The sequence below is a fragment of the Myripristis murdjan genome, chromosome 24 (genome assembly GCF_902150065.1).
Source record: "Myripristis murdjan chromosome 24, fMyrMur1.1, whole genome shotgun sequence".
NCBI lineage: Eukaryota > Metazoa > Chordata > Actinopteri > Holocentriformes > Holocentridae > Myripristis > Myripristis murdjan.
Genome location: NC_044003.1, coordinates 13,462,141 through 13,474,979, shown reverse-complemented (window position 1 = coordinate 13,474,979; position 12,839 = coordinate 13,462,141). Strand labels below are relative to the sequence as shown.

Here is a 12,839-nt window from a genome sequence, read left to right as displayed (position 1 = left end):
CTTAAAGCCTCAAACAGTCAGACAACATTCAGTTTGACCTCTCTTTCAGTGGACCAAGCTGACCCGTATGCCCATGTAGCTGCCCTCCATTTTGACCAGATGCTGCAGCGATTTGGCTCACCCATCATCATCCTTAACCTGGTCAAGGTACCACACACCCACACACACACACACACACACCCACCCACCCACACACACACACACACACACACACACACACACACACACACACACACACACACACACACACACACTTGCACACACACCCACACACACACATTTCATTCCTAAAGTCCTTTCTTTGGACTGTGGAGAACTGTAGGTTTGCATAACTCCATTCCTGAAAAGGTAGAATGATGATGATGAGGTACCACTTTACAATAAGAGTACAACAATTAACGTTAGTTAATGCCATAATAAACATTAAGTAACTGGTAATAAACATTAAGTAACAGTTAACTAACCGTTAACTAATGTGTCTAAGAATCATGTACTGATGCTGTTCATGCTAAGGTATTAATTTATATGTTATTTAAGGGTTATTGTAGATATTATTAACATTAGTAAATGCCATAATAATCATTAACTAACAGTTAATTAACCATTACGGCATTAACTAATGTTAACTAACGTTAATTGTTGTACTCTTACTGTATATGTTACCGATGATTCAAGATAGAAACCATAAATCAGTGACAATTCCATTTATCAGTAGCATTCCCTGTGTACTATAGATCTATTATTAACCTTAACATATGGACCACAATAAATGATTGATATCCCTGTGTCAAGGCTGTGCATTCCAACTACTTGGCAACCAAATGGCAAAATGAGAGTGTACTTACTTTAAAATACTCCACTACGCTGCACTACCATTATATTCCATAGGGCAGTGGGTAACAATAGGTTGTAATATGAATTCTCAGAAATGCACTTGTAAGTGATTGAGGCACACATCACACAGGTTGGAAAACCATTCAAGGGCTTACAAAGGCTCAATATTAGGTTCTACCGCATCAAACATGTCAGTACTGCCAACAGCAAATTAGGACCATGTGATATGAAATGACCTATCATGATTTTTCAACCAGATAATCACAGCTTAAATAAAAATTGAAGCTTGTTAAAACACTGGCCTCTATATGTTATTTTTCACAATAGATACAAAGCCATAGTAAGTCACTTATCCACCTCAGTTGTTCTGTGGTCGCAGACTGAGGACACAGAGAAAGTAGACCCGGTATTAAGAAGTAAAACAAAAAACACAAGGTTGATGTAAATTTGGGAAACAAAGATAAACCTGTGCCTTTTTTGTTTGTTAAAATGTGTTTGGGTGAAATATCCTGGGCCTGTGGAATCTCTCAACAATTACTTATCTAATGAGGTGGGATGTAATCGCATAACTCTCCAAGATCTTGAATGATACTGGAGGCGAGATGTGGCTGCGGAGGCTTTAATGGTCAGAGTGAAAAATGAAGCTTCTCCTGGTAGTTGGTGATCACCAGCTGCTGAAATACTACCTTGAATATTGATCTCTCTTGACATTACTTACTAAAACACACACGCACACACACACACACACACACCCGTGGTGAAAGATAATGCATCACTAATCACAAACACACACAAACACCGCTTATAGCTGCTCCACCTCTCCCTCAGCTAGACTTTGTTAACACAATGTTCATGGACATGAGGTTGGGGTGCTGGGTGTCATTGTGGCTTTTTGCATCATTGGCCCACATGCCCCTTTTATGCCGTCTAAATTTCTTGGTATGATTTCATTTAGTTACATAACTTATATAAGTAGGTTTTTCATATATAATTGAATCCTTTAAGTCCTTACACGTGCAGCATTTTGGAAGATTATGTTGAACAGTGGAACACCACCGTGTCTGCAGATGGGTGCATTGAAGAAGACCACATTTAAAGGAACTCCAGCACAAGGTCTAATTCACTTGTTATAATAAAAAAATGCCTTTATTCAATGGCATGTGGGATAACCATCAGGTTATTTTGCTCTGTGTTTTGAGAAGTTAACTTGATGAAGGTCTTAGGACCAACAGTATTGTTAAATCAAGGCTTTTTTTTTAATTGCAGGTGAGCTTAGTGTGCAGGAATTTTTTTTTATTATTTGAAATTACTCAGAGAAAAAATCTAACTGCTTGAGCACCAAATACCCTTGAAATGCTACTTTTGACCAAACCATTTTAAAGGGCAATGCTCTGTTATTAGTATTATTATAGTATTATTATGCTATTAACTGTAGCAGGTCAAATAGTATGATTTCCACATAAAGAAATAAGAAAATAAATAAATATACAGTTGAAAAAAAAGCTAAAAACAAAATTGATTTTACCACTTCGTTGTGACTGTCTAATACTGTAGTGTTTAATGATACACGTTTTCTATTAAATGTACTTTTCTCTGACACTAGTGAGATATGCTAATTTATTCTGTTGTTAAAAAAAGATCCCCAAGAAAACTAAAAATACCTCATTAAAGCCACATCAAATACTTAATGTTGATTTTTGCGCCCACACCCCCCTGCGTGTGCCACAGATGGACATCATTTCATTTGAGCTAATATTGCAGCAGTGGTTTCTGCTCTGCCTTTCATGCACACGCACACACACACGCGCGCGCGCGCACACACACGCACACACACACACACACACACACACACACACACACACACACACACACACACACACAGCCATTAACTCCGGGCAGCTTGGGTTTCATGCTCACGTTGTCATTCACAAGGGGAACCGTGAGCTGAGGGACCAATCGCAAACCTCAGCGGTCCGCACAAGCTCTAGCCATGTGATATTAGTAAGCTATGGGGAGTAACGGAGAGGACCCGCTGCTTATACACCCTTTCTCTTATCCCACAGAGATATAGAAAGAAAGCAAAAGGGCACCTCACCGTAAAAAAAAAAAGACCGCCCATCCTTTGTGCGAGTGATTGAGGTTGGGGTGCAGGCCATGTCAGATGTGTGATGGCTGCATGATAGTGACATGGGTTTGTGTATGTCTCCGAGTATGTATACATGGAGAGAAAGATAGACTGAGAGCGCACATGGCCATGCATGTGCTCGCACTCGTATCCCCCACACGGTCACTGCGCTTAATTAGGTTGCCATTCTTTTCACCATAGGAAATAACTTTCAGCGTAGACATGCTCCTCTCTGTGTGCATGTCTTGTGTGCCTAACTTGCACTTGTCTTGCACTTGCTGCATGTTTCCAATTTTATGGGATAAATATGTAAGTGTTGGTTATAAATGGCACGCACCTGTGGCCTCTTGCGCATGCAAAGTTTGTGTGCGCTTGTCAGGCCCTGTCTGTGTGCAGCGGGCTGTGAGAGCCATGATGGGCTTAATGGGTGATTAAAAGCACTGGTAATTTGTCTGGTTACCGCGCCGCAGCTGGACGTGTGATTCGGGATGTGCGCGGCTAAATGATGCATCCAAGCTGATTATCATCCACTGTCATCACTCCAGTGTCTCTTTAGTTAGAATGAAAGGCAGCGCAGCGAGGGATGGAGGAGTACATGGAGAAACAGCAGAACGGATATGTAATGACAGCATGAGTACAGGTCACAGAGACAGTGTGTGTGTGTGTGTGTGTGTGTTTGTGTGTATGCACTTGTGTGTGTATATGCATTCATGTTTGTGTCAATGTTTGATTGTGTGTTGTGTATCCAACTGGATACTAGGAAGCTACAAAGAACAATGGCATTTCAATTATGATAGTCCCACATTAGTTCACAGACAGTTCATGTAAACAAGGTGATGGATGCACCTCTCAGACCAGCGACAAGCCACACATTTGGTTTAACTCCCTTGGAATATTAATCAACTTTAAACCAGTTGAAATCTAAAGGTGATGGGGCCTTTGGTGTCGGGGCTTCCAGGCTGACCACCCTTCAAAGCCTTCCTTAAAACATAATTTTTATTGTAAAACCTTTAAAAACTTTTAGGCGATGACTAGTTTTCTGGTTATTGCTATTGGTGTTTATTGCTGTGTTTAATTTTACTTTTCTTGTCTTTTTATTTTTTTTTATCTGTTTGTTTGCTCTGTTTTTATGTCCTCTGTCTTAATTGTTAATTGTGAAGCACTTTGTAAGTGCTATATTAATAAAGATTATTATTATTGTTATTATTATTATTGTTGTTGTTGTTCTTGTTGTTGTTATTAATATCATCATCATCGTCATCATATTAATAACTTGCCTTTACAACATCAAGACAATTTAGGTAGCACGTGGTAAGCATTCAACCACAAAGGGACCAAACTGAAATTGTCATATTGCCTGATTTTTTTTTTTTTTTTTTTTTTAATTGCTCTGTATTATTTGAGCTAACTCTGGCACTGCTCGATATAATGAAACTGTTATGGTGAAGACTGATGGGCTGCTTTATTAGTCACATCACTGATGAACACGTGTATACACGTGCACACACACACACATACATAGACACACAGGGAGGCACCTGACATGTTGGACTGTGAGTGACTCATTCTGTGTGTCCTGTGTTGTCTGAAGATGTGCCTCTCTGAGGTCAGCTTTATTTTCTCTAACACTGGAGAAGACTTGCTCAGGCTCAGGCCTTGGTGAATGCATCAAAGAAATGAGGAACTATGTCACGTGTTCAGCTGCATCTTTTTATGTCCTCATTGCAGCGTCTTGAGCAGCTATTGTATTGTTAGTGTTTTATGTTCATGTCCTCAGCATGGTTCACAATAATCCTCAGAAATAATGGATGTAACTATTCATGCTCTCTTTGTTCTCTGGAAATAGAATAGAAGTCAGAACATGTGACATATGGCTCTTTGCTGTGCTGCAGAAACGAGAAAAAAGGAAACACGAGAAGATTCTGAGTGAGGAGCTCTACCCAGCTGTGACCAACTTAAATCAGTTCCTCCCTCCAGACCACTGCATCGACTACATTGCCTGGGACATGGCCCGCTACACCAAGAGGTAGCAGCAACAGATGTGCTGCCCTAATTAGCTTGAATATGCTGTACTTGCACAACCATGTGGTGCAAATGAGAATCTGTTTTGTCAGTGTAATATAGTGGCCAAAATGATCAAAGATACTGAAGAAAAAAACCTGCTTTAAGTTGATACCACATGAGATATTTCAATGTGCCTGAAATCCTTCCTTCCTTCATTGTACCAACTTAAAGGAATACTGCAACGTTTGGGCAAAATACCCTTTTTCTGACTTACCCAGACTGAGACAAGATGTTTAACCATTTTCATCACTGTACGTGCACTGGTTCGGTTCCTGTGGCTTGCATTTCATGTTAGCTTAGCATAAAGACTTGGAGTCTATGGAAGTCTTTAGCTCCGTTACAATTAAAAAAATAAACTTTACAGCAATATCACTGTGATAGATGGAAGGATAAATGTGTTCAGCAGTTATAGTTCTACCATCTAACTTTTTTTTTTTTTTTTTTTTTTTTTTTTAATGTCACCGTAAGGCTTTTTTTTTTTCACTTTGACGGACCAAGGCTAATGACTCCCATAGACTTCAAGTCTTTATGCTAAGCTAACACAAGGTCGGAAGCGCAATCAGAAATACTTTATTGATCCCTGAGGGGAAATTGAGTCATACTACCCATAGGAACCGAATCACTGGACATACAGAGGTGAAAATGGTATCGAACATCTCGTCTCAGTCTGGCTAAGTTGGTGTTTTGCCCAAAATGTTGACGTTTTCCTTTAAGGCTTATCTCAAAATCACCAGCGTTTGGCCAAGCTTTGTGTGCATTAGCGCCTAGGAAAGATTTAAATAAGTGTATTACTCCAGTTCAAACAGCTAGAGTACAGTGACCATGGAAACAAGAAGAACTGGGTATATTTCATGAAAGAAAATTTTAATTGCACCTCCCTCTCTCCTTTTCTCTGTCTATCTCACACACAGTAAGTTGTGCAACGTGCTGGACCGCCTGGGTATGATAGCGGAGAACGTGGTCAAGCGAACAGGCTTCTTTGTTAATCGCCCTGACTTCTACTGTCATATGCTTAGACCAGACGACAGGTGAGCCTTTTCTTGCCTTGCACTGACCCTGTTGTACCCCTTCAGACGACCAATTGGTATGTCACCATCATGAGATCATAACAGGTCTCTGTCTAATCAGATGTTGAACTGAACAAGTTATAACAGGCTATATGGGGTTCGGATGAAGATAAACACTTGCAAGAGGATACAATGTGAAAAATATATGCAAATATGTTTTAACCAAAGTCGTGTTAGACCACACCATTGTCTTTTCATTAAATGAGAATCCTGCCCTTTTGCGACAAACCCTCGAGAGTATGTATTATCTATTTTTGAATTCATACATATTCAGAATCACACATTTATCGACAGTAGTTAATTTAACAATTCCCCACAGATATGAATTCCTTACAGAAACTGTGTCGCGTGGGAGTTGTGTCGCAGAGGGTTTTGTGCTAACCGGCTGAGTAGATGGCCGTCCATGTACTTAATGCACGGCTCGCCCGATGTCTGCCTGTCTTAATCACTTACGCTGAACATTACCATGCGGTTACATAACTGGCCCGCCAAGCTATAGCCAGTATTTATTACCTTTTATGTTGCTTTACCCAATGCCATCTCATTTTCCTGTTAATAAGGCAAGATCAGATGGCCTCTCGCTTGCCTTTGCTTTCACGTGCGCTGTTAATACACACCCAAATACACACAAACCACCAGACACGCATATTTCCATGTGCATTTCATGTCCAGGTGCATTAATGATTATGGTTCTTGCAGACAGGAGCATAAGGTCTGATTAATCTTTCGGGGGGGGGGAGGTGATCGGAGAGATTGTTATGGTGCCTTTCCTAGAAAACACTGTTCAAGCTTAATGTTCTCGTCTGTCCTCTCCGTCTGCCTTCTCACTCATGCATTTTCTCACATGCAGTTTTCCCCTCATGCTTGATACTTTAATAAATGTTTACTACCCTCCCTGCTGGCGTTCTGTTTGGGTTATCGAGTCCACACTATACCTTGATGTGCTTTCCTTTCCAACCAACCCTCCTTGTCCTTGCTCCTTCCTTGCTCACTCTCTCAGCCATTGTCCATCATGGCTACTATACAGTGCTTTACCTTCTTTTGCTGTATTGTAAATTTCAACGCATGAACATTTCAGAGAATACAAAATGAAATAAAAACAATAAAACAAATTACAGTTATTTGATTTATACCTTGGATAAAAGGTAGGAATAGTTTCAGGTTTTGATCTTAGAAAAAAAATTGGAGAACATAATATGTGACATGAAGTCTACCTTGGATTTGGTCTTTGGCATAAAAATCTTGCATAAGAACCTTTTCTGAATGAGCTCTGTGTTTTGAGGGCTGCTTGGATCTAGCTCATGAAGTCCAAGCTTGTTGCGGCATGGGAAGATTAGGTAATACAGAGGAGTATAATTGACAAATTGATTGAAAAGCAGGGTTTTTTTTGCCATTTTTAAACCAAAACTGAACTTTATAAATGCCAGTGCACTGCAGCAACTGACATGATATTTTTAGTTTCAGTAAACAGCATAATTATTTGTGTTTGCACTTAACATAGTAGGAGTGGCTTCTCTCGTAACAAATGAACTCATTGGCAGGTTGAGGCGACAGTGTTGTTAGAACACCGGCATAATGGCTGATGAAAATTACACTTATGTAAAGATTGAATAAAACAATTATTTCAAAGAGTAAGAGATAACAATAAAATTTAATACAATTAATTAGTTAAATTTCATGAAATAACAAAAAGGTACCAAAAAAAAAAAGTTTTCATCAGCAATACAGCCAAGAAATTACTCTATTTGGAATTTCAATTGAATTGAAACTGTTTTTTAATTCAGTCTTTACATATGATTGGCCATTTTCAGCAGCCGTTGCTCCACTGCGCTAAGAGCTTTTTACTGAGGCTAATATCTTAAAAATGGCTAAAAAGAAGCAGCTTTCTCTGGACACTAAAATGGAAACAATTATAAAAACATTCGAATGGTAGTGCATGCAGTGCTTTTGGCCGTCTCCAGTATTGTGTCTTCTCAGTTAATTTTGTTGTATTTTTTTTTTTACAGGTGGGGAGATGTTGGCGGACACATCACATCGAGTGGACGGGTGCAGGTATGACATGTAGCAAATTGTGAGGTGTTTCTTTCACTTCACAGTTCTGGTTTGTGAATAAAAGATATGTGACTTCGCTGCAGTGTAGCAGGAAAATGAGTTGATGGCCATGCAAAGAAATGGGGTTGTGTGGGTTTGTGTTTTCTATTCCAAGAATGCAGTTTTTCTCTGACCTTTTAAAAATATATTGGCAGATAATTTCGCAGTTCTGCATTCATTGTGGTAGATTCAAAATGTGTTATTTGCCATAGAGGTGCCATGACTTCTTCTAAGAATTTAGATGAATTTTACTGCTATTTAGAGTAATAGACTAAAAATTGAATGACTTTCAAAAGGCAAAATACACGGAAAGAAAATGAATACTTATGTTCTCATTCTGGTAATTGCTTTTTCATGCAGTTGTAGTCCAGCTGTTGGGAACACAGAAACATCCTGTGGGTTGGTAAAAGGGGGTCAGTAGATCAGATTGCTTAACTTTTTGTCCCAACTGGTGTAGACTGGGGTGTTGCGGACCAACTGTGTGGACTGCCTGGACCGGACCAATACTGCCCAGTTCATGGTGGGGAAGTGTGCGTTGGCCTATCAGCTCTATGCACTGGGAATGATTGACAAGCCTAAGCTACAATTTGATACTGACTGTGTCAGGTAACACATCTTACTAAGTTCTTGGTTTTGGGTGATTTGTTTGAGCACAATTGAATTGAGACAGATGGTGGTTCACATCTAGCGTTATCATGCATGTCGAATACGTCTCCAATTATAACTTGGGATTGGTGACTGACCACAGACCTGTATCAGATTTTCCTCTTTCTTCTCTTTTTTTACTTTTAGTCCTCTGTCCCTTACTCATAATCCTCCTGTCCCCATCCTTCTTAGTGCTCCCTGCCCCTCCTATTTCATATTTCATACTGACAAAGCACGTCTGCTCTATTTTTTTGATTACCCATTGTAGACATGGCTATCACAACACATAAACACATTTCATCCAAATTTAGAATTTCTCGCCAATGCTCTGCTCTATCAAATACTCTCAACAAAGAGACTTACAGTCTTTGTTCCTGTTGGAGAGGCATTGGGACGAATTAGCTTTCACTCTGCAAATGCGATGTGTCCTGGAGTGTCGCCACCCCTGAAGGTGGTTTGAGTGATCAGATGAGAATGCACCCCCGGGACGCCGGGCACCCTGTCCTCACCTGTTGGAGCTGTTTGAACTGCTCACTTGGCATCGGATCACCCGAGGCACATGCTAAAACCAAATGTGGGCCCCCTTGCCTGTGCCGAACGTGTTCCTGCGTATTTCACATGTGTATGTTTTTGTTCCAGGCTGTTTGAGGAGCTGTATGAGGACCACGGGGACACTCTGTCTCTGCAGTACGGCGGCTCCCAGTTGGTCCACCGGGTCAAGACATACCGCAAAATCGCTCCCTGGACACAGCACTCCAAAGACATCATGCAGACGCTGTCACGGTACTACAGCAATGCTTTCTCAGGTACGTGCATACACACCACACACCCACACACACACACGGGGAACATTTACAGTATACTTCAACCCCTACCTGCATTTTCACTGTGTTTTCTCTCATTTTTACAGTGACACAAATTACACAGAAGCAATTAAACAAATAATATGAACTCTGGTAAATAAATAAATGACTAGAACAAAAAAGAAAAGTAAAATAGCAGCAGCATTCTCATTTAACTAATAATATGTCTTTATTGTAATAAAGATAAGATCGTAAGCCCTGGACGAGCCAGTTTATGACATCCATATTTCATTTAACCCGTCTTCACACTCTCTTCACACACAAAAATGTCAAAAACAGTGTCATCCTCATGCAAACTCAGCACAGTCCCTCTCTGTGAATCCAGAGGGTGTGACAATACAGTGTACTCATCCTCTTGTTCATGTTCACCCCTCTCATATTTCTAACCTCTCTCTCCCAAATTTATCCATATTAATCCCCACTTTCAATTCCTGCTTACAAAAAAACCCCTCGCATCTCTTGAAACTGATTCTGCCCTTGTGTCCCCAGTTGCCATAGAGACGCTTTCAACGCTCAGACTCACACACACTCATACAAACATAACCCCTTCGACAGTTACATAACAAAAGGCCTCGCCGTGCACTTTCTACCCCACATCCCCCGCCCCGATCCATCCGCCCACCCATCTTTCATCCCCCGCTCATTTATCACAGCTCTGTGCCGCGCTGTTCGCTCGGCATTGAATTGGAAATCGATACGTGTCACCCTCGCACTTACGGCAAGTGGCACTATGATGTTGTACACACACAAACAAACACACTAGAACATGTACCGTGGCCATAAAATATGTTTGTTCCCCTTCTTAGTTAGAAACAAATGAAAGAGCCAACTGTTTTGCTTAGATTTGTTTGCCGTATGACCGACGTTTTGGGCAGCACCCTCTTCACATAGCTGGAGCCCACTTGTATTTATAAGACTATGGGCAGTCAGAAGCAGTTAGGTACAGGTCCAAGGTGAAACAAACGTTTGATCATACATTTCATTTAGATCAAACATTTAATCATGCCTTAGTAGTTGTAAGCATAAAGGAAAGTTTCCCTTTCGACGAGGAGGAGACTTGGAAATCTTGCTTTTACGCAGGGAGACACATTGGATTTTTCAGCTCAGACCTCTGAGTCCTCACAGTCTAAATACAGATTAGGATTTGATGCTGTATAATGGGTTGTGTAGGACCCCTGGCAATAGGTCCTACTGCTAATGTTTTCTAGTTTCGTGTTGTATTTGTCCATAGCCTTGGCGTTTTTTTTTTTTTTTTTTATGGCATTACAGCATTGCAGTAGCCCACTCCAAATTCAACTTCACCTGTCAGACAATCGCTCACTTTTACGTACTTTTCCTTCTCAGTGAAACTTGCAAAAAGGTCTTTTCATGCACATAATCCATTATCTGTTTTAGATGGTAGTCAGTAAACCAGTGTAGTTGGGTGCATGTGTGTATGTATAGGCAAGCAAAGAATGCATGCGGCAGTAATGACAAATTCCAACATTAGCAGAGATTACCAAGGACTGGATGTACGCTATTTGTAACTGTCACCTGTATTTGATGAATGTGATAGCTCACAAACAAGAAGTAATAATTGGAAAGTCGCTTCCAGTATTCAAGCTCCGTTATTGAATTCACAGTCGGCGACAACCTGCAATAATACCTTCACGGACCATCCGCAGGCTATGGACCAGTGGTTGAATGCCCCCTACCTAATGTACCTCATGGATTTTGATTGCTGTTGGATAAGTGTGTTCCACCTATGTTCTTTAAGCCCTGAAAAAGGCTCTGCCCAAAACGTTGGTAATAAGTAAAGGACTTGGCTTTCATTTTGTTTTGAACTGATGTGTGTAATATCCTTGCTGTGCGTCCTCATCCTTTCCTCATATTCCCCTCTTGACCCATGCCATGCTTTGGAATCCTTTGACTGTAACGTCCTGTACTGTTGTTGCTTTGGACACTCGTGGGTGCCATAGTTCTGCACAAAGCTCAGCTGGCCATGGATAACGTATTAGCCATGAATATAACACAAAGCTCAATTGTTTTCTGTTTTTTTTTTTTTCTTTAATACAAGAAAATTATTTTCACAACGTATTGAAAAGAGGACTTCTTGTACAACTTGAGCAATTAATATGTGCCCTTGATCCGACATGAGTTCTCAGGGCACACTGCCAGAATATAATGTGCAGGCAAAAACATTCCTTCATTGTGAATTTGAGAAACAGAGCTGCGGTGCACAACTCCTAAGGTAACCTGAACACGCTACAGACTGGGTATTTTTGCCTTATAACTGTATTTAAACTCATGCATTAACATGTTAAAATAAGCTATGCAACGGTTTGAAAATGACTGAAAAGCTGTTTTCGAAATGTTTTTGACTTCAGTAAGACTGAATACAAGCACTTTGTTTACAGTGTCTCCAATGTGCCTCAAACACCCAGTTACAAAATGCCACGGTGTCCACAGCTGTCAAGGGCGCTACAGTATTTGAATGCACACTATTTCATCGAGCATAGCTTCCTGGAAAAAGCGGCACAGAAAAAACCCCAAAACAAAACAGTATTTTCAAAGGGAATACAATAATACTTGGAGTGATGTTATAGTGATACTTCTTTGTTTTTTCATGCTTAAAAAATTGCAAGCTTCATTCCTGTATCAGTTTTTAATCCTGTCCTTGCCTTTTGAGATTACAGCTCCAAAAAGTGATATTGTTGCAGATATTCCCGTAAACACTTGACAGAGTGACTGTACTAATGCATACAATTTTGAATTGCCGGTAATTGTAGATGATACCATAGTTGATGCTTGGATACCGGATGAAAATGTCTGTGGGTGTGAAAGGGAGATGTGCGAGTGTCTCCCAGTACATCTTGTATTCAGAGACTGTTCCACATCAAAGGGTGGCTCTCGCAGCTGCGTCAAGAGGCGGCATCTCACTGTGTATCCAGCCTTAATAGTTGACCCATTAAACTGACCACCCCTTCGTCTGTTTGCGTTTGACACCAATCACTAGCAAATCGTTGATCCAGACTGTCACGCCATGTCAGGGCGCACATACACAAGAACCTCTACATACAGCACACACACATACACAGGAACTCATGGTGCCACACATAATAACACTATGACGATGAAGCCCTAAACTGTAGAGGCTGAGGAATTATTGAC

At 40.5% G+C, this 12,839-nt stretch overlaps 1 protein-coding gene across 1 annotated transcript in view; it reads left to right on the top strand.

The window, feature by feature from the left end:
- Positions 1-12,839, top strand: part of fig4a (FIG4 phosphoinositide 5-phosphatase a) — a 60,212-nt gene that overhangs the window by 19,867 nt on the left and 27,506 nt on the right. The window contains exons 11-16 of the mRNA XM_030047388.1: positions 50-147; positions 4,852-4,985; positions 5,935-6,051; positions 8,097-8,142; positions 8,639-8,787; positions 9,466-9,632. Coding sequence (XP_029903248.1) covers positions 50-147; positions 4,852-4,985; positions 5,935-6,051; positions 8,097-8,142; positions 8,639-8,787; positions 9,466-9,632 — 711 coding nt within the window. The remainder of the gene's footprint in view (positions 1-49; positions 148-4,851; positions 4,986-5,934; positions 6,052-8,096; positions 8,143-8,638; positions 8,788-9,465; positions 9,633-12,839) is intronic.